This window comes from Tupaia chinensis, unplaced genomic scaffold, assembly GCF_000334495.1.
Source record: "Tupaia chinensis unplaced genomic scaffold, TupChi_1.0 Scaffold000081_1, whole genome shotgun sequence".
Classification (NCBI taxonomy): Eukaryota; Metazoa; Chordata; class Mammalia; order Scandentia; family Tupaiidae; genus Tupaia; species Tupaia belangeri.
Genome location: NW_006159542.1, coordinates 7,280,804 through 7,303,160, shown reverse-complemented (window position 1 = coordinate 7,303,160; position 22,357 = coordinate 7,280,804). Strand labels below are relative to the sequence as shown.

Here is a 22,357-nt window from a genome sequence, read left to right as displayed (position 1 = left end):
TTCCCGTTTTTGTTTTGTTTGCTCGCTTTTTTCCCGTTCTTCACCACCCCCCACTCATTATTATTATTATTTTTTTCTCCTGGCGGGAGAAAAATCTATTTCTTCTCTCAGGATCCCTTTCGCACTTTGCTGGTAAACCTCATCCCTTTTTGTAGCACATAAAGAGTCTTGAAACTTGATTCTTTGATTTTTTAAAAATTCTCTCTCTCTCTGCTCTTTTCTCCCTCCCTTTCTCCTCTCCCTCTCCTTCTCCCTCTCCCTCCCCCTCCCCCTTCCTCTCTCCCTTTTGCTAAAAACCCTCTCTCTTGACTTCTCTGTTGTTTCTGTTTTCCCTTTTCCCTTTCAGAATGTCCTCAAAGTTATGCAATGATAAACGGTCCCTCTCTCCCTGAGCCCCCATGCTGCCGGCTTTAGCTAACCCAAATGTTGTTCCCTAAATCCTCATGGAATCATCAGATGAAAAACAGAAGAAAGACATTGGTCAGGGTATCTACTTCTAAGCAGATAGACTCCAGCACAACTGGGTCTCTGAATTTCCCCCCCATACTCTTAAAAACATTCTGTTGGCTGTTAGAAATTGTTTTAAGTTTCTATTAAAAATGAGAGAAAACTATTAATTGGTCTAATTTTTTTCAGCCTAAGGAATACAGGTCCTCTGACATTGTTCAAGTCTCAGGTAAGAATATGACCATTGGCTGCTATGTAGATGTTTTTGAACTGGGATATACATGTGCTTTCTTTTTTTTCTTATTTTTTTCCCCCACTTTATGGAACTCAAAAGCTCCCCCTTATGGCAAAACAGTTCTTCTTTTTCTCCAAGTGTTTAATAAGTCAAAATGCTTTAGTTGTGGTGGATTACAAATTATCAGTTACCAATTTGTTCAAATACTGTAGTAAGAAAAAAATATGCTATGTGAGGTGTGTGTGTGGACAGTGTGCTGGAAGGCTGAGGTGAATGAACTCTACTAATTTGCGACTTTATCTCCCCCGTGTTCCTGAGAGCTGGAATCATTGCTACAGGCATTGGGGGAAGAGAAAACCAGTGGAGAATATGTGTTGGTGAAAGTATGTAGAGTTGTAGGATGAGCAAATGACTCAGACATCCCCTCTATAAAAGCTGGAATGTGGTATGCAGGGATTATGGCACGGTTCTGAAACCGGGAGATCCCAGAGTCAGATCTTTCTGGTTTGGGAAGAATTTGCATACCGTCTTACGCCAAGAATGTTTGAACTCAGTTTCTCAGTTATAAAATGAAAATGGCACTATATCCTGAATGTGTTTCCAGAGACTGGCTGGGAGAAAGAGGATCTCAGAGTGCTTAATGCCATGAATAAGGAATTTCCCTAAACAAATCTTTCACTTTCTGCAATTCCAAGTCACCTATAAAAGTCATCAGGTTGCTATTCAATGAAAAGAGAGCTATTTTGAACTACATAAATTATATAATTCAAAATCTCCCTTTTTCCCCAAGAGAGGCTTGACTACTGGCTCACTTCAATTGGGGCGCTTAGGGGTTTGGGAAAGTATATTAGATTCCAGGGGGCTTTTAAATCATCATACACAATGGTTTTGAATATTTCTAGACATTTGGGATTTACCCACCCTCTGATTAGGAATTGAACTCAAGACTTTCAGTTCTAGTGTCTACTCACCCCAGCACATGTCAGCTGCCCCCAAGTCTCTTTCTCTTCCTACCCTTCTATTTTGTTTCTTTTTTTAAAAAAAGAATTACTTATTTTTATTTATTCTTCTTCTTCTTCTTCTTTTTTATTTGACCAGAGAGAGACAGAGAGAAAGAGAGGGAGGGAATGTGAGAAAGGAAGCTACCAGGTCCTGGACTCCAACAAGGGTTGGTTGATTGGTCGGTCCTATGGGAATCCAGCATCTTAACCACCTTGCCCTTGCTGCCCCTCCTTCTATTTTCCTACCTTTAAAATGGAAATAACTACTTCACAAATTTATTTTGAGAACAAACTATGCTCTAGGCTATAATACTTGGTAAACTATAAAAATAATATATTAATACTAGTAATTTTACTGTGGTTGTCAAGAACAAAATGCCAACTTATTTTTTCCCTGTGACTAGCAGGAAAAGAGAAAGGACAAAGTCCAGGTCATGTAGGTTCCTCAGGCTTCTTGACCTCACCCCTTAAATGTGTTGGGAGCATTTGGTAAAGCCTTAAACTCATCTTTTTTTTTTTTTGTTTTTGTTTTTTTGAGAGGTTTCCCCTATAGGGCGTGTGCGCTTGCCAGACAGAGAGAGACAGAAAGCGAGAAATCACCCCCCCCCCCAGGGGAGATGGTCACATCGCAATCCCTTCTCCATTCTCCTCTTGGGATCTTGGGCACGCACGCACACGCGCCCGGTGTGAGTTTTAAGCCACCAGGTCCGGGACTCGAACTGCAGTCAACTACGTGGGAGTCCTGCAACATAGCCATTACGCTAACTGCTGGTTCCCAACTCATCTCTTCATTGAATATACATTTACTGTTTTGTCCTCAAACCACTTTAATGCTTTATGTACGCACAAAAAATGTTTGTTTATGTAGGTATTTGCTTGTTATTAAATGAGTTCACAGGGGCCAGCAGTTAGCGTAATGGCTATGTTGCAGGACTCCCACGTAGTTGACTGCAGTTCGAGTCCCGGACCCGGTGGCTTAAACTCACGCTGGGCACATGTGCGTGCATGCCTAAGTCCCAAGAGGAGAATGGAAGAGAAGGGATTGCAGTGTGGCCATACCCCCTGGGGGGTGATTTCTCGCTTTCTGTCTCTCTGTCTCTGTCTGTCTGGCAAGTGCACGCGCCTGTAGCAAAAACCTCTCCAAAAATAAATAAATAAATGAGTTCACAGAATTAGATGGATTATAACCTTTGGCTCATGACCCTTTCTAATAATTAATCTACCCGTGAGCTTTTTAATTAATTTGCAATAAAATAATAGATCGTAAGCTGCTATCCCTTTTTTCCTTCATCACTTGAGTTTTCACGTATATATTCTCTCTCTTTTCATCTTTTACAGTAAAAGTGCAATCATGTAAAAGCCAGGTGACTATTTGGGATCTAATTTTGACCCGTGTGGGATTTTTGGATCTCAGTTTCCTGTTATGTAAAATGAAAAAAAGAAAATAACAGAAAAACAAACAAACAAACAAAAAAACCAAAGAGTTAGAAATTCCTTGGATGACTTCCAAATTTAAAATATAATGAAACCCTAAATTCTTGGATTATGGTAACATTTTTTTATCTAGACATCCCATCTAGTCATCCCCAGGGACTCCCTTAAATTTCTGGATATTTTTGTACTAAAACTACTTTTGCTCTATTCTTTTATTCTTGGGATACACTCCTTGAACATCTATTTTACTTGGCAATAACTCAAAGCCAAGTATTTTGTCAGGGAAGGCATAAGGTTCTATTGGAAGTTAGGAGAGTGACATTAAAGTGGAGCCCTAAGAATTGAGAAGGATTTGAACGGTTGAGGATGGTTCAAAGTACACATTTCAGAGTCACCCTGACCTGGGTCCCTACGACCTTCACCAAGTTGCTTAATTTCTCTGAGTCTTAGTGACCTTATCATGGAGTTGTCATGGAGATTAAATAGGTGGGTGTAAGACATAGTAGGTCTCAATAAATGAGCACCCTGCTCTTCTTTTCCACAGATCTAAGTTTATGGCCCTCTGGGCTTTTTTGTCAGCTTTCCTCTGGAGCCAGAGCCCTATGTTCTTCTTACTCTCAGCCAGAGGGATTAGTTTTTCATCTTAGAATTCTTAGGGCAAGTTGTCTGTCTTGCCGAATCTGGAGCTCAATGAGATAGGATCTTACATTGTTCTTGGTGTCCTGTTTGTGTCTTTTCTCCAGGATTAGAATCTTTCTAGGGCAAGAATCTTCAAGGGACAGTTCTGACACCTGCTAAGAAAAACTTCCAAGAATCCTACTCCTCCTCCATGAGCCTGAAGGGCTCCCTCCTCTGGGTTTTCATAGAACTCCCTCTGAATTTCTATCAGTACATCCCCAAAGCAAACTACTACACTTAGTTACATACCTGCTTGTGTGTCTTTGCCCTCTGGGAAGAAAACTTTGTTCCATGTGCTTCCCCAAATGCCTAGCCAAGTGCTTTGTATAACTTAATGTATATATTTACATATTTATGTAGCTTTTTTGTTTCTCTTCTTGTGCCAGTTATGGTGCTATGAACATATTAGTTCTGAATAGATAATTAATTTAATTTCTTCATTTTCTCAGCCTCTGATGATGCATCTGTGGACACCTGGACAGGTAGATGATATTCACAGCTAATCAGGTAAAGGTCTCTAGAAGAAATATGAGCTTTGGAGCAAAATACCTTGGGTTCAAATCCTACTTTTGCTGAATAACAATTCTAATAATAACTTACATTTATTGAATATGTGCTATGTTCTAAGTAATATTTAAGTGCTTTTTATTAGAACAATCCCATCTGATCCTTACATCAAGCCTTTCAAAGAGGTCTAATAACCATCCAATCTCACAGTAGGAAAAACATAAACTAGAGAGACTAAGTAAGTAACTGCAGCCAATCCAGACCTAGTATGCTCTGTATTAACCCCAGGGGCTAGGAAAAATCACTTAACTTTTAAAATCTCACTTTTCATTTTTATAGATTTCAGGGGTTATCTGGGAGATGAAGACGCGGATATCATTTTGCACAGTGATGAGTACATATGTCAGTGGGTGTTAGATAAACATTAGCTGCTTCACTTTATCCCCAACAGTAGTTTAATTGTATTAATCTAACCTACATGCCAAAGTTGACAATTATAATAAATATGCTAGCAGTATTACCGACTCCACCCCCATTTTGATTACCTACTATGTATTAGACACTGTGCTCAGTTTTTAACTTTTCGTGACACTAGCTGGTTAAGTTTGAACTCAAGTTCGTCTGAATCGCTCCATACTTTTCTGTCTATCCTTTTATCTTCTTAAATATTTAAAAATAAATTTATTTTCAGAGTACTTTTGAGCATCTCTAGGATCCTTCTGAAAGAAAGAAATTAATTCTGTGATTTAATCATTTCTTTTCTGAATCTAGAACCACGAAGCACGAGAGCTGGCAATCTTCTTGTTTTCCTAGGTGGAGGTAGGGAAGTGAGGGTTCAGGATCTTTGCAGTGGGAAGTGGAGCTCATGGAATTTTCTTCTGTATGTTTTGAAATTTTACGTTCAGTAGTGGGTGACTCTTTAATCCACTGGAGTCTTCTCTTAGTCTTTCTGCAAGCTTATGACTAGGAAGCTAAAACAGAAACTTCCGGTTTCTAACCTGGGTTCTTTGATGCACCCCAAGGAGCCCCAGTTTGTTCATCTCAGGTGACCACGGCATTTTAAATCTAGCATTTTAATTGAAAATGAAGACCACTGGTTGACTGTGCTTTTTTGTATTTTAATTTCTGTAAGAAACATATTTTGTAAATTTGATTTTCTCACTCTAATGATAATAATAATTAAGCAATAATTTATACAGATGCTATTCTGATGGGTTACATATATTATTTCATTTAACCTTGAGAGCTAAAATTTGCAGTTTTACTTATTATTCCCATTTTTTAGATTAAAATGAAGCTTGAAATAATGAGATGAAAAGAACGTTGGCTGGATTCTATCGCACGTTTCAACCGAAGTCTATCTCACTCCAAAGTCCATATTCTTAACTGCTTGGCTGACCTGTCTCTAATCCACCTTTAATCTTTCTATTGTTTTCAATTGGAATCAGGAAAATAGTCCTATAATCTCGTGGAAGAGGAACCTTTGTGAGAAATTATATATGGGCAATGGTGGACATTCTCTTCATTCAGATGTTTCACCATGTTTTGTTGATAGGAAAATAAAACATTTGATAACCTCTTCCGCTTAATTCCAGGACAAATGTATTGTGTGGCTTATTTGAGAAGAGGTCTTAAGTCACATAATGGACAGTGCTTTCAACTCTCTTTTATTTTTCAGAAATTACAGAATCACTTTCCAGTTGACCACTTTTTACATCAGCTGAGACTGAGGGCACGCAATTAATTGTTCTTCAGAGAAAACCTTTCCGCAGGAAACTAATCCAGCATTGCTGAATTTCTGGTGGACTCTATATGAATTAAAAATAACATGACCTGTTGAACACTGTATTCCATGCATGGACACAACCCATATTCTTCCAGCAACTAAATTAGGTTGAGTGTTGGATAAACATTACTTTACTTTTTCTCCAATAGTAGTTTTTTTTTTTTTATTTTATAATAAAGTTTAATTATTGTTCAGAAAAAATTGCATGAATAACTTTTTTTGAAAAAATATATTGACTCTGTGAAGACTGCAATTATTGAAAGAAAGGAAAGCTGGTAAATTACCCTATTTTCTGCTCTGAAAATGACAAAAAGTCCCATTTCCAGTTTGATTATAAAGATACATGTGCCCCAAAATGGCTGAGAATAAACACAACAAGAAAGGCAAAAGCTGTAAAGCTAAGGGAATGCAAGAGAAAATCTCAGAAATACCCAGAGTGGCAATAAGGAACGTTTGGCTGGAATTTGAAGTTCTCTCAGTCATCTTTGTCTTTTGCTCCATGTTTAAGGATGCGTGTGAACTCGATGTAATTGAAATTCCCTTTTTTGTCAATAGGTCCTTCTCAGTACAGCTCGTCCACTTCGTCTGTAAAACGGTCCCCCATTGTGGTCAGCAGCTCCCTCAGGTCGTCCTCCTGAATGGTGCCAGTTGCTTCTTCATCAAAGCAAGCAAAAGCATTTCTGATGACATCTTCTGGATCTGTGCCATTTAGCTTCTCACCAAACATTGTAAGAAACATGGTGAAATTGATGGGGCCTGGAGCCTCATTCATCATGGCATCCAGGTACTCATCGGTTGGATTCTTCCCCAGTGAGGTGAGCATATCATGTAAATCCTCATTGTTGATGAAACCATCTCTGTTCTGATCAATCATGTTGAAGGCCTCTTTAAACTCCTGAATCTGTGACTGGTCAAACATGGCAAACACGTTGGATGTTGCGTGCTGAGGGCACTTTTTGGTGGTCTTGGTCTTTGCCCTTTTGCTCGACATGGTGGTAGTTAAATCCCTGCACGGCCACGAGAATCCAAACAGTTCAATGATCTCCTCACTGGTTATCACCACCCTTCTACCCAAGAGCCGCTAAAAATCAATACTTCTGGCCTCTCTCCAATAGTAGTTTGAAAAGATGAGTACAGTGTCTAACACACAGTAGGTGTTCAGCACAGGGGAGTCATTTTTATTGCTGATGTGTCTTTTGCAATTTTCAACTCTAGCATATAGATTAAACTGATACAATTATAGTCCATTTGAAAAGATGAGGACACTGAACTCCAAAAAGGAGGAGCAATTTACCCCAAATTGCCTACCTCGAAGATAGTGTTCACACCAGAACTCTAACCTATGTGTTTTTATTCCTATTTAGTGCAAATGTCACTGTATTGATAATATTGTTCTTGATTAATGATTAAAACAAAGATATTAAAGCTGCTTATTTAGCTTTTATTTTCTCTCCTATATTGTTGGATTCAGAACTTTCTCTTCCTTGCTATGATTTACTGAATTTCTTGAAGAGAAAACCTGAGTTTTTTGCCCTTCATGATCTTTCTGGGGTTTACCCTCTGTTTTGTGAGAATAGGAGTTTAATAAACATTTGTTGGGGACTCCATGGGACTTCCATTTTCCCCAGCTATTTGTGATATTGAGAATAATGTCATACTTCTCCCCTCTCATCTTAGCTTGAGCCCTTCAAATTCTTAAAATACAGTTAAAGAAAATCTTGGCTCTTTCAGAGGAAGCCTCCCTCATGCCCTCCACCAGTTGGAATTAATCTCCTTCTCCTCTAAAACTCTCTCATGTCTAATTCCCAACCCATTCAATCAGCACTACCATACACAGCCTTGTGTTGCTGCTTTCCTTGTTGTGTGGACAGAACCTTAGCTTGATGGTGCACGAGGATGATGATGTTAGTATCCACCACAATGGCCCATTGGCTTTTGTTTGTTAGCACTCTCACTTTAAAAATAAAGGTCCACAGAGGCAAAATGACTCTCTCAAAGGCACATACTCAAACCATGCCCAAGTAAGAATTCCTTAATTTTCTGGTTCCCAAACCATTATGCTTTCTTCTAAAATGGTGTGTCACTTATTGCAGGGAATGATACTTTGTTTATTCATTCAACAATTATTTATCAATTACCTGCTTAACACTGTGCTAAGATCTGGTTAGCTGTCTAGCATAGTCTTTCACTCTTAAAAATGATCATTATTGGGACCAGCAGTTGGTGTAATGGCTATGTCACTGAACTCTCATGTAGTCGACCGCAGTTCGAGTCCCAGACCTGGTGGCTTAAAATCACGCTGGGCGCATGTGCGTGCATGCCCAAGATCCCAAGAGGAGAATGGAGGAGAAGGGATTATGGTGTGGCCATCCCCCCTGGGGGGTGATTTCTCACTTTCTGTCTCTCTGTCTTTCTGGCAAGCATGTGCGCCCTATAGCAAAATCCTCTCAAAAAAAAAAAAAAAGGTTGTTATTAGTAATAGTTTACATTTATTGCTTGCTTCGATATGGTGCTTATATGTTATATTATTTAATGTTTGTAACAACATCCAGAGGCAGATAATATGACCATCTTCCTGTTACAGAGGAGAAAAATAGCTTTGCAGGACTGCTTGAATTTGTAACAACCAAAAATCAGATATGACAGCTCCAAAGTCTGTATAATTATTCTTTGTGATAAACTATAGCAATGGATAATTTGAAAATTTTTCCCAGATAGCAATGGATAATTTGAAAAATTTTCCCAGATAACTGAAAAATACTGTGCAGTACCTAAACTCAGTGATACAGGGAACCAGCAGTGGCCAGCCCTCCACAGAAAGGTCAGTCAATCACTGTGCAGTGCTATCAAAATGAACACTAAGACAAAATGGCACTTAATCTTGGGAGAATATAGATCCTGGACTGACTTGGAGTATATATAAGAACACTAATTTGGAACAGTTAATACATAATAATAACTTTAGAAAATGCTTCTAAATAATATATGGGGAATTATTTGTGCTCCTTCAAAGAAAGGGACATTTAAATTTCCTGTACCTTGTCATGTGGAGCAATGATCAACTCACACTTGGATCTTTTCTTGTTTGTTTAATAAGGACCATGGGATAGACTAGATTGATTGACTATCTCTTGTAGGAGGTAAGGGTTAAGGCTCTGTTTGCATTGCTGCCACTATATTTCTATGTTGCCTTAGATAAGTCCTTTACTTTCATTCCCTTTGGAGAATCTGTTAAAAATATTGCATGTAAAAAATGACCTAGTATCTGGTCTGATAGCCAGTATCTGTGTTCCTGGTACAACTGTACTTTAGGATCATTCTCTTTTCTATTTTGTAGGGCCAACGTCCTTTCTGATTGATTGGTGTCTGTGATCTCTTGTTATTAAATGATTCTGAACATTAGCCTATGTTTACATCCAGTTTCACATCTTATTTACAGGACTAATAATCACCATCCTGATTCCAATGGAAATATTATTAAGACCCCAGATGAAGGGACCAGCAGATGGCATAATAGTTACCTCGCTGGATTTCCATGTAGTCAACCGTGGTTCAAGTCCTGGACCCCGTGGCTTGAAACTCATGCTGGGCGCGTGTGCATGCATGCCCAAAAGTCCAAAGAGAAGACAGGAGAAGAGATTGTGGCCTGGCCATTACCCTGTGGGGGAGATTTCTCACTTTCTGTCTGTCTGTCTTTCACTGTCTCTCCTCCTGCGAGCACATGCACCCTATAACAAAGACCTCTCTTAAAAAAAGAAAAGAAAAGAAAAGAAAAGAAAAGAAAAAGAGTTTAGATGATGTATTTCTCTAAGAATCCTTACCACTCAGTTCTTCCCTGATGCTTATCAGCATTCTAGAGTTCTTCCTCAGCACTGTTTAGCACCATTCAGAGTGGTGGGCTAGCTCTAGAAGTGAAATGGACTCTGAGGTCAGAAGTGGCTCTCTGAACAGTGACTTCACTCAGCCAGTCAGGCTGAGTGGTCTCAGCCCCTTTCTGAAAGTGCACATATTGGCTCAGAGGTAATATTGACACATTTTTATGTCCTGTATCATGGTATTCTCCAATCAGAGGGGTGAGAGCAAGCACTACCAACTCAGAGAGGTAAGTAGGAAACTTGGGCAGTTATTACTCAAGTAGCCCAAGTTACTCCACATCTTCTTGTGAAGTCAATTATGTGCTTATAGATAAACAGGCAGGGTTTGAGAGAAATGAAAAGTGCCCTTGCTGGGCCCACACTGACTGAGTTTGAATCCTGGCTGTATGACCATGTGTAGGAGTCTTCACCTGTCCATGTCTCAGTTTACTCACTGCTGTGGTGAAGGCAGTCATAACAACATTCATTGTTTAGGGATTCTGTGAAGATTAAATGAGATAATATGCACTAAATATACGGAGCTTGACTGATACATACTAAACACTAGAATAATCTGAGCTATTTTTGTTTTAATAGTCATTCTGCTAAATCTACCCCCCCCCCCCCACACACACACACACTCTTCAGCAGTATCCTTGAATAAAAATTAGGCCGTATTCTTTTCTTTTAGTATTTAAGAAATATGTATTAATCATTCATTAAATACCAGAAAGTAGATTAAATGTCAAGGATTCAAGTGTGACCCATCTCTTCATGAGTTTGCCTGTCTAGAAATAATACTAATGAGGATGTACTGAGGGCCACTAAGTGCTGGGTGCTGGTTTAACCTGTGTAGTCCCCACAACAAAGGCCTGAGTTAGTGCTCTTACTTTACAGAGGAGGAAATTCACCCAGAGAGGAAAAACAGCTTATCCACATTGTTAAAATATGATAGATCGGCAATTCAAACTCAGGCAGTTTGGGTCCTAAACCCATCCCTTAACTAGTGTGCAATGTATTTTATTGGAAAAACAAAACATTAACTAACAACAAACCAAGTATAATAGAAACGGGATTTGGATAATACATATTGGGTGACCTCTTGGGGAAGAGATTGGGAGAGACCAGGGCAAGCAAATAGGAATGAGTCAAGGGAACTTTTGCTTTGCCTTGTATCTTCACAATGGAAGTATATTTCAGTTGTTAAGAAAAGAGGAAAATACTCAAAGGTGAATTAGCAACACGAACTCTATATCCAGTCTACTTTAAACTTTGCAAAAAAAAAAAAAAAGTTTTGTCTTCTATGATGTCATTTGAAAATCAAGACCTCCCTGCTAGGGCCTGAGACAGCAAGACTCTTTATTAGCTTCACTTTAGAAATGAGGATCTTGAAGCTCAGGGGATTCAGTAACTGACCTGGACTGAAACAGGTAAGAGATGGTGATCCTAGGATTTCTCATGTACATCTTGATTCATGTGTCTGCTCTTCCTTGGCTGGCTAATGCAGGTTTCCATTGCTGCTAGGCAATAAAGTATGATGATGATGATCATGATGATGTCATAACTAAAAATTTCTATAGTGCTTCCTAAAACAAGTGTACTCTGCTAAACTTAAAAACATCAAATCTTCTCAGTACTCATTTGAAATAAGCACAATTCTTTACCATAGTTTCTGGATGAGGCACTTCAGTCTTACCAGGGGAGGCTATCTGACTCACTGAAGATTATGAGAAGATTTCAGCCACAGCCAGTTGACTACAGAGATTTTGCTTCTAGCTAATCTTCATTAATACCTCTCATGTCAGTCATTAGAAAGGAAAAAAACAGACCCACACTACTTCAACCTCAAGGCTAACTCCCAAGGACATATCCTTGAACATTTGAGCAGCTGTCCTGCCATTCGCTCCCTGCCATCCACTCTATCCATCTGCACCTCAGTCTCACCAGTAGAGAAATGGAAATAACTGCCTCCTCACATCACAGAGTGTGGTTATAAAAACAATGCCACCCAGATCCAAAACACTCAAAGTGCTTGCATAAGGGAGTATTCCAGCAGAGGCAGCTCCCTAGCTTTGTAGTCTGTGTAAATGTCCTTTCTGTCCAGGCAGGATGTGACAGCCTGGAGAAGTTTTGTGTATGAAAAACAGCGTGTATGGGTTTAAATCCTGACTCCATCACTTACAATGTGTAGTTATCTCTGCTTCCTCTTCAGTCTTTTGTTTTCTCATCTTTTTTTTTTAATTTTTAAAATATAGTTAGATCTTTATTGTAAAATCTGATATTCTAAATTAGCATTTTCCACCAACTCTGGGAGCAGAAACCTTCACAGGCTTCACAATCTTTTGCTTAGGTGCTGCCTTTGTGGGAGCCTTAGCAGCAGCCATTGCTGTCTTTTAGATGCTTGCTTAGCCTTTTTTGCTTCCTTGGCAGCCCTGATAGCTTGTTCTTGCTGAGCCTTTCTAACTTCAGGTTTTTGGTTGCTTTCGGCCATGATATCAGCAAGAAATGCACCAGCGATCACCCTCTGGAGTTGGACTGCATGGCGGGTCCTATTCTTTTGAATTTCTTCCGAGTGCCCATTTTTGTGCTTTCTCCTGTAGAGAACAGTCTAGTTTATTTGCCGAGGATTCCCCTTGGAAAGGAATGCTGACTCGCATCTTGCATTAAGAAATTGGAAAACCTTCCCGTCGGTCCTGGGGTAGATCTTGTCCCTGCAGAAACTGCACAGCTCAACCTTCATGGCTGTGGCTCCGGGTCAAGAGGTAAGATCTGTTTTCTCATCTTTGAATAGGCTTAAAATTCCCCACTTTGCAGTGTTATTGTGAGGCACAAATGAGGTATTGCACTAAAGCCCCTGGCACAGTGCCTGGGACCCAGTGTGTGTATAGAGATGTGGCTGTCTGTGTTAGGTGTCTGTATCTCATACCACACTCAGCCCATTGCCAATGCACTGCATGATAGAAAGTTGCACAATGTTTATAGGAGCTATTTCAACAATAGATATTTATTTCAAAGGATTCCATTCTACCAAACGGACTCATTCATCTTTAGCCTATATTTCATGAAGGAAAAAGAGAAACGACACTCTTTGGCACTTTCTTTTCTTTTTTCCTCTCTTTTTTTCTCCCTTCTTTCCTTTCCTTCTTCCTTTTCATTTCCTTTTCCTTCTTTTTTCTTTCCTTCCTTGCCTACATTTCTTATTTTTAAGTTTTGACTTTTTATTAAGGAATAAGGGTGGTAATCTAAGGAAGGTAAGTTATGATTAAATGTATCATTCCTGAATTTCTAGTTGTCTTTTGCTTGATGTCACATCATGTCGGTCTATGTGGGTCTCTATGCCAAGAATGTAGAAATGACACTGAGACACCTCCTTAGCAAATGTCCTGCATTTGTGTACTTGGTCTGTTCACAAAAATGACCCCACATTCCCTGTCTAGGCATTGACATGTAATATGGCATCATACTCTCTTATAATACAAGTTGAGTTTCTTTTCCAGTATTGGGCTAAATTTTAGTTGATATAATAAAATCTTCATAAGAGGTGCTGACATCCAGATGTGAAGAATGACAGGCTCCTTACTTGGGAGCACAGGCAATTAGGTTAGCATTGAGAGAATTAGTGGACTCAAATACTTCCTTCCATTGTTTCCTCCCTCCCTTCCTTTTTTTCTTCCTTCCTATCTAGCATACTCTCATAGCACAAAACATAGGCTCAGGAATTCCTAAGGAGAGCTGGGTTACACAACAGAACCAGTGAATGAGTTACTTGAGACCTGGATCCAACTCTTCTCCTGTTCACCTCACAGGTCTTGTATAAATGACCACACTAAACCCCACATTTACCAGGCACACATTTTATGCCATCTAACCACACCATAAGCTTTACAGCTATTTTGTCTTGAGCTCACACAACTAATATATGTCAGATGAGAACTCAACCTTGAGTTGCTTGCTATCTTTACCCACTGAGAAAACACATACAAAAAATTTTTGAACATAATATAGTGCTAGATAGAAATGACTATATGATGATGATGATAATTAATTATGAATGCTAATAATTTGAGTACTCATCCAGGTCACGATGGCAATGGGTCCACTTAAGTACAATGAGTATACTTGATTTAATACCTTATGATTATAGTAGTTGTATAAATAATTTTTTCTGTAGTCTATTTTACATGGCTGTTATTATTTTTAGGAACATTATCAATATGTGGATGAACATTAAACCTCACTATCTTCGACTATAGGGCTTTCCTTATAAATGCCACAGAACTTACAGCTACATATCCCTATTTTCAACCAGGATGGAAATTTTTGATGTTCTAATGAAATTCTCTGATGATTGTCTTACAATATTCTATTATAACATTCTCATTGAAAGAGATGAAGCTGAGCTAATAAAACTGATGGATATAATAAATGCCAAGAAAGGTAGAACTAAGAAGAAGCTTATCTTGTCCAATAGCTCCTATCATTACTTTAGAGATAAGAAAATGGAGGGACAGAGGGGGATGCCAATCAACCCAGGGTTTTGTGGGGACAAGATTTCTAAGTCCCCTGAGTCATATGCAAGTGCCCAATGTACTATATCACCATTCTGTAGATTGCATCAGTTTAGCTAAATCTTTTGGTAGGGTATGCTAATTAAACATTTAGGGTCTAGAAATTTCAGTAGCAAATTGAGTAAGCACAACTGGCTGTCAATAATAATAGTGACAGTTATAATAGTAATAATAGCAAAATTAGGAATGACATGACTCTTGCAAATAGTGGTCCTGTATTCTGATTGGTTCCAGACCAAGAAGTCATAGATTGCTCCAATGTGGAAGAAAGATCGTTATAAAGGGTAATTTGCCATTTTAAGTTACATTTTTATAGGTATTTCTTGTCCTTGAAGAGTGACTATCATGTTCTTCACATTTTCCCTGTGAGTTATCACACTCCCAGGAAAATTATTCATGAACATTATAACTCCCACTCCACTCAGGTAAATTCTTGAGGTAATTATATACTTTCATTGTTTTCATTTTTCTGGATTAATAAGCTCCAAACAACACCTTCATTGCCTGGGGAAAATAAATATGACAGCTCCAGATGGTGGCCCATCAAAGGCTGAATATGCTCTTGGAATCCTTCTTCATGGTGATAGAGTCCCTGGTGGGACCGACCGCCACTGGCTAGCAGCTTCCACTGAGAATGCTGGCTACTGCCCTGTACTCACTACCTGATCCTTGAAGGGACAATTTGAGATTTTGTTAAATCTCAGTAGCTCATCCTTAGTCTGTGCCTTTGTCCCACAGAAACATAAATAGGATCATCTCCTGCTTGAATACGTATTTTTGTTCATGACATAATGTCTGATAGTTATGCTTTCTATATCCCCAGATGGCACAGGAAAATGAAAAATCTCACCTCACTTGATTATTCTTCAGATCTCCATGATGAAACTAATTATATAGTCTAATTAGCGGGCTCCTGTCCATAGATAGCGAGCTACTTGAAGAAAAGGAGTAAATCTTGAAATTTGCTTCATTTTTATCTTTGGCTGGATGCTCAGTGCATGGAACTTCTAATAATATGAAAGAACCTAAGAATGAATGTATAATTTTTTTTAACACCAAGCGGTAGTTTGGGCAGTTTCAATTTAATAAATATTGTATATCAGGCAACTGGGATGCAGTTTTTGTCCTCAAAGACTTTACAGTCTAGAGGGGAAGACAACTTTTGAAAAGAAATGTGTAAAATTAAGCATTAACATGACTCCAATAGAGGTGCACATGTAGTCACATGGGACCTCAAAAAATATATAGTTAATTTTAACTAATACGAGAGGTGAAGAAGGCAAAGGTGAAGGAGGATTTTTAAAAAGAAGAGGAAAGCTGGGCTGCCATGGTGATGCAGGTGCTAGGGTGCCAGTTCATAATACTAGAGACAGCCATATGGGTAAACTCCAGGTTCAGATTCCACATGTACCTGAGCATGCTTGTGGATGCCCCATCACCCTGGTCACCTAGAAGCCTTGGAAGGGTACAGGGGATAGGTCATGGAATGGCAAGACCCTATTGAGGGTAACTCTCTTTTTCTCTTTCTGTCTTAGGAAATAAAGAAGCTCAAAAAATTATTAAAGAAGAAGGGACCAGCAGTTAGTGTAATGGCTATGTCGCTGGACTCCCACGTAGTCGACCGTGGTTCAAGTCCTGGACCCGGCGGCTTGAACTCACGCAGGGCGCGTGTGCATGTGTGCCCAAGATCCCAAGAGGAGAATGGAGGAGAAGGGATTGTGGCATGGCTATCCCCCCTGGAGGGTGATTTCTCGCTTTCTAGCTCTCTGTCTCTCTCTGCCTTTCTGGCGAGCGCACGTGCCCTCTAGCGAAAACCTCTCAAAAAAAAATTATTAAAGAAGAAGACAGAAGAAGCACAACTTATAGAACATAAGTTCTGGGCTGATATTTTCAGGCAGAGGGAATGACATGTGCAAAGGCCACATGGAAAGACCCAGAGAGACAATTTGAGAAATGTAGTTGCTTTTGCTGATCAGATCATACTATTCATATCAATCAAAAAACTTGGACTTGATTCCAAGGCCAGTGGGAGACAATGAGTAGGTTTATATAAGGAACAGATATTATGGTATTTTCATCTTAAAATCATCACTGTAGCTATTGTTTGAAGAAGAGACTATGTTGGCTATTGGAGGAAGAGGGACAGGAATAGAGACCAGGTGAGAGATGGTGATGCTGGAACAACTAGAATGCATGGGGATAAACAGAAATATGTCTAGGGGGACCAGCACATGGTGTAATAGTTATATCACTGGACTTCCACATAGTCGATCACATTTGAGTACCAGATCTGGTGACTTAAAACTCATACTGAAAGTGTGTGTGTGTGTGTTTGTGTGCATGTGTGTTCAAGATCCCAAGAAGAGAATGGGGCAGAAGGGATTGCAGCGTGGTCATCCTCCCTGAGGGAGTGATTTCTTGCTTTCTGTTTCTCCAGCAAATGCATGTGCTCTACAGCAAAAAAAAAAAATCTCTCTAAAAAAATTTATGTCTGGGAAATAGAATCAATAGGGTTTGGTAATAGCAGAGAATGAGACAGAAGCAATGGTGGCAAAATGGTGAACAGAATTCTCGAACTAGAAGAATCACTTGTGAATGAAAAGGTTACTCACCACCATGCTTGTTAGTGGTTAATGTTGATGCATATCCTTAATCAGGAAACTAAGACTTGTACAAGGCTAGAGGTGTGCATCTCAATCCCACTGTTAGGAGTAGATGATTCTTTAGTATCAGAGGGCTCCTAGCTTCCAAATCTTAACACATCTTTGTGTTCTGGAATAAGGATCAAATTCATCAAAAAAGATTAAAACAAGATATTGGAAATAAGAGGTCCTCAGCATTTAGAAGCCTCTCACCAGTATAGAAATTTCCCTTTGAACATCCCTTATCTAGGAAGCCAGTTGGCCTTCTTAAATATAAGTATCCTTCAAAAAAATATGAAAAAAATATGCATGTTTTTCTAACCTTTTGTTTTGCACCAAAATAAGCTCATTTTTTAATTCATCTATTTTTTTTCAAGAATATTTGAACTCCCTCATACTTCCAAAGACCAGGTACTTATTAAATTACAAGACATGGGTTAGCAGGTGGCATTGGTTAAAGTGCTGGATTCCACATGTCTGACTTTGCCATCCCAGACCTGGTGACTAGAAAAAATTAAAAAAAAAAAAAAAAAACATGCTGGAACAAAACATATGTGCACGCCCAAAATCCCAAGAGGAGACCAGAGGAAAGGGGATTGTGGTGTGGCCATCCCCTGGGGGGGTGGGGAGGTGTGATTTTTCACTTTCCTTTTCTCGCTGTCTCTCTCCAGCAAGTGCATGTACCCTATGGCAAAAATGTAAAAATCTAAAAAAATAAAAAAAAAATTAAAGTTAGTCCTGCATGAATTTGGGTGGTTTCATGGGGGATGTCAACACTGATAAGTCACCTTTTAGTTTACAAAATTGTATTGGTTATGTTAAATCTTTTACATTGACTGGCTCCTGCCAGATAAGTTAAGAGATTTGCTAAAGATCATTTTGTTAGTGGTGGTAGTAACAAATTGAAACCACAAAATGGTGCCCTGCTCTCAGAGCAACCCATGTTTTTATGTGTTATTGCACTTAAAGAGTGCATGATATAATTTTATGAGTATGTGTCACTTTACTCCATTTGACTATAACCTGCTTGAGGACAAGAACTCTGTTTAATAACTATGCCTTATTTATGAAATGACACAGAATACGCAGGTATCTAATATATATTTGTTTCAAAAAACAACAAAAAACTATCTTCTGATTTGGTCCTTTTTGTTGAAAGGATTAAGTCCAAAGTCCTCTTTCCTGAAACTTCTAATAATCATTTATTTTTCTAAAGTCATAGAAAAGAAATCTTCATTTTTCACCTGGAAATCCTTCAGGCATGGCATGTGAGTACAACATTCATAGCTTGTAGCTTTTGCATATGGCTTCCCATTCTCCTGCCCAGTTTCAAACTTTCCTCTTGTTCTGCTTTCTAAACTGTTACTAATTAATAGTGGGTGCAAGAAATAGATCTCCCACCACAACCAGCTGTTCCCTGATTAAAAAAGTCTTAACCATGTATACAAGCCCTTGATGATTTCAAGAGACCAGAGGAAAATTGTCACGGCATCAGGGATTCAGTGCCCAACCTTCAGGCAGGGCCTGAGCAGTGCCAAGCCATGTAGATGAAAAGAAAACCAAAATGAGTCAGTTGCCCAGATGTTTTGTTGTCAAATCACCAAGGATCTTGGTGATGAGGCTGAGAAGCCAGGGTTTCTGTGGCCATGTGTAGCCACGGCTTCAAAGTGAACACAAGCCTAATAAAGCTAGACTGATTTCAGCAGTAAAGTTTAGAGATGGAAAGATAAATGAGAGAGGAATAATTGGGCAGAGGAGGGGGCCCTAACAGAGGAGAACTGGGAGGCTCTCAGGAGACCAGGATGGGGGACACGAATGGATCAATTAGAGAGGTTAGTATTGAGGAGCTTTCATGGTCTTGAGTTGCCATTCCTAGAAGGCACATAACCAGAAAATTACATCATGCACTGTTTAAGTGCAATGACACATATAAACATTGTGGATGCAGAACAACAGGGCACTGTTTGGGGATTTCAGTCTGGTACTACCACTTACCAATGAGGTGATCTTTAGCAAATCTCTTAACTTATCTGGGAGGATTGTAGTCAACCTAAAGGATTTAATATAGGTATCAAACATTTACTGAGCACCAGCTCTTTGCTGGGGCCTGTGTAATGTGGTGGGAGTGAGTGGTGAGCAAGATAGCCAAGATATGTGCCCATGTCTAGCTCAGTTTAGTGGGGACACAGAATGTTAGAATGCCTTATGAGAAATGATCCAACAGAGAAGTGTAAGGTATCAAGAGGTCTCAGAGGATGGTCACTTAATCCAAATCTACTAGTGCATGTGTGTGTGTGTGTGTGTGTGTGTGTGTGTGTGTGGTGGTGGTGGTGATAGCATCCCAGAAGACTTTCTGGTTGAAGTGATAAAAGTGATATCTAAGTAGAGACTTGAAGAATGGGTAAGATTTATTCAGGATGTGTAAGCAAAAGCCTGACCTCATCAAGGGAAGAGCATCATGAAAGCTTGGAAGTGAGATAATGAGAAGATCAAGAAATGGAAGGAAGCTCGGCAATGAGAGGTGAAGGTGCACAAGGTCCAGATGTTGAAAGACCTGTAAACTGTGCTATCACAAAGCAGACAGTGGAGTGACATTCAATTTGCAATGCCTATAGGCCTCTGCTAGCTAGTGAGGAAAACAGGGTTGGGGAGACAAGATGGGAGTCAGGGAGATCAGTGAAGAGGATGTTGCAAAAATTTAAAAGTCATATGCTAAGACATAGTCAAGGTGGTGTTAATTGACCCTTCTCTGTGCCATCTGCCTCTCACACTTTTCTTTTGGACTAGCATTTTCAATGCCTCTTAATTTTTCATGCATGGAGTATCCAGGACAATTCCAGGCACACAGGAGATGCTCAGGAAATAGTTGTTGAATAAATAAACATGTTAGTCCTGGTCTTTCAAATTGGAAAATTTCCTCGCTTTTCTTTTCTTTCTCTTTCTCTGTTCATATGATCAACTTCAAACTTCTCAAAAGGATTGAGAGTTTACTGAAAGCAGAAATGACAGTGTCTTCCACTTCTCATATATCTACCAAGTGATGCTTACTCACTAGTTTTGCTTTTGACTTTGCCTTTTAGTTTCCCATCCCCCATCTCTTCTGTAAGTATATGTACAATTAGACCTCCTGATTTAATGATATCCTTGTGGAACCATATAATCCTAGCATTGTAAGAGACTTTAAAAAGATCACTGAATCCAACCTCTTTAATAGTTATAATAGTGAGTAAATTAGATACCAGTTACCAGGCCCTGTTCCAAGTGATTTTTGTAATTTTACAGTTTAATCTTCACAACAACCCTATAATTAGGTACTATTAGGATTCCCATTTTATAAGGAGAAAATTGAAGCACAGAGAAGATAAGTAACTTACTCAAGAGCACACAGCTGGTAGTGGTAAGGCCAGAAATCACTGTCAGCCATGACTACATTTTGAATGCCATTTGGAGATTGAGTTCTTTCAAAATAGTCCCAACAAATGGGACTTTCAATATATTCAATATATTTAATGGCGGGAAGTTTGAAAATAAACTGAGGTGGGTTGCCTGTTCCTGTGACACAAAGACCAAATTTATCTAATTATAAATCAATAGGTATAGACTCACACATGGATTGTGGCAGAAATGCTTAAGTCAGATATCTGTTAAATATCTCAGGTTGTCTATCTTTAACATAAGAAAATCAGTGTTTATTTTTCTTTTACTTTTGGATAGTTTTGAAACTCTGAGTTTAAATATAAAATTTAACTCAATGTGTCTTCATTCAAGTGCTACCCATTGGGAGGGTTGGAAGAAAAACCTCTGATCCCCGAGATTGTGTGGTTTAGGCCACACACTTCAGGGAATGCTGTGCTCTTTGTCATCCATAAGCCAGTCACTCCCTTCCTCAGGTTTGTAAGACTTTTTGTGACCATTAGGCTGTATTAGTCTCCCTACCTATGTGCTTTTGCAAATCCTTTCACTTTCCAATCCTGGCCTTTCACAACTGCCTGAACACTTAACTTTCCTCCCCTTTAAGAGAATGATGTTCACAAGCACAAGAACCTTTCCTGGCTTTTTCCTCATGGAGTCACCAGTGCTTCTGCAGCATCAGCAGATTGTTTGTTGAACTAACGTTTTGAGAATCACATTTTCTGTTGCAGGTGTTTCTCCTGATCTTATTCCTCGCTCTAAGTACATTTCATCCTCTCTCTCCTTTGCACATAGAATGAAGAAATTATCAAGTTCACATAATAGAAAAGATCAGTCTCAGATTTGAGTTCCCAGTACTGCCAGGACTTTTTGTCATGTGTTTGGGGACCTCTGTAAAAATGAGGGGCTTGAATCAAGTCATAAAACTGGTACCCCATAGGCAGTCTCAAAATGTTATGTTTTGCTTATATAATATCTTTAAAACACTTGCATTAATCTTTTTTCTTTTATTTTCTTATATTTTTTACATTCAATCACTGTAGATCTTTATAACATACAAAATGAATTTTCCCAGCATGAAAACACTGTATATTAGTCCAGTCAAAGATATTATGTTTTGGGGTTTCTTTCTGGGTTCTCAATTCTGTTCCATTGGTGTACATGCCTGTTCTTGTGCCAATACCATGCTGTTCCGATTATCACAGCTTTGCAATATATTTTGAGATCAAGGACTGAGGTGCCTTCTACTTTGTTCTTTTTGCACAGTACTACTTTGGTGATATGGGGTCTTTTATGATTCCAGAAAAATTCTGTGATTTTTCTTTTTTAATTTGTAAAGAGTATCTCTGGTAATTTGGGACCAGCAGTTGGTGTAATAGCTTTGTCACTGGACTCACATGTAGTCAACTGTGGTTGTTGGCTGGAAAGTTATATAGATGTCTGTCAAGTCTATTTGATGGAAGGTATCATTTAGATCCTGTTTTTCTATGCTTATTTTTTGTCTAGATCTGACATAAGGAGACAGTGGGGTGTTGAGATCCCCAGTCAATATTGTGGTACAGTCTATCTCTCCCTTAGATATAACAATCTTTCTTTCATGTATTTGGGTGCTCCAGTGTTGGGTATACAACATATTTTAAAGCGTTATATCTTCTTGATGAATTAGTCATTTTAGTACTATATAGTGTCGTTCTTTGTCTTTTCTTGCAGCTTTCATCTTAAAGCCTATTTTGTCTGATATCAGTAGTGGCATGAAAACACTGTATATTAGTCCAGTCAAAGATATTATGTTTT

The 22,357-nt window shown here is 39.0% G+C and overlaps 1 protein-coding gene and 2 pseudogenes across 1 annotated transcript in view; all 3 read right to left on the bottom strand.

Moving 5' to 3' along the window:
* The window catches only part of PAPPA (pappalysin 1), a 280,168-nt gene extending 278,963 nt beyond the window's left edge, over positions 1–1,205 (bottom strand). Inside the window, exon 1 of the mRNA XM_006142815.3 lies at positions 967–1,205. Within this exon, the coding sequence (XP_006142877.1) occupies positions 967–1,205 (239 nt within the window). The remainder of the gene's footprint in view (positions 1–966) is intronic.
* A 5,290-nt stretch (positions 1,206–6,495) lies between these two features.
* LOC102498143 (myosin regulatory light polypeptide 9 pseudogene) lies at positions 6,496–7,116 on the bottom strand (annotated as a pseudogene).
* A 5,114-nt stretch (positions 7,117–12,230) lies between these two features.
* LOC102479641 (60S ribosomal protein L24 pseudogene) lies at positions 12,231–12,691 on the bottom strand (annotated as a pseudogene).
* Positions 12,692–22,357: the final 9,666 nt, after the last annotated feature.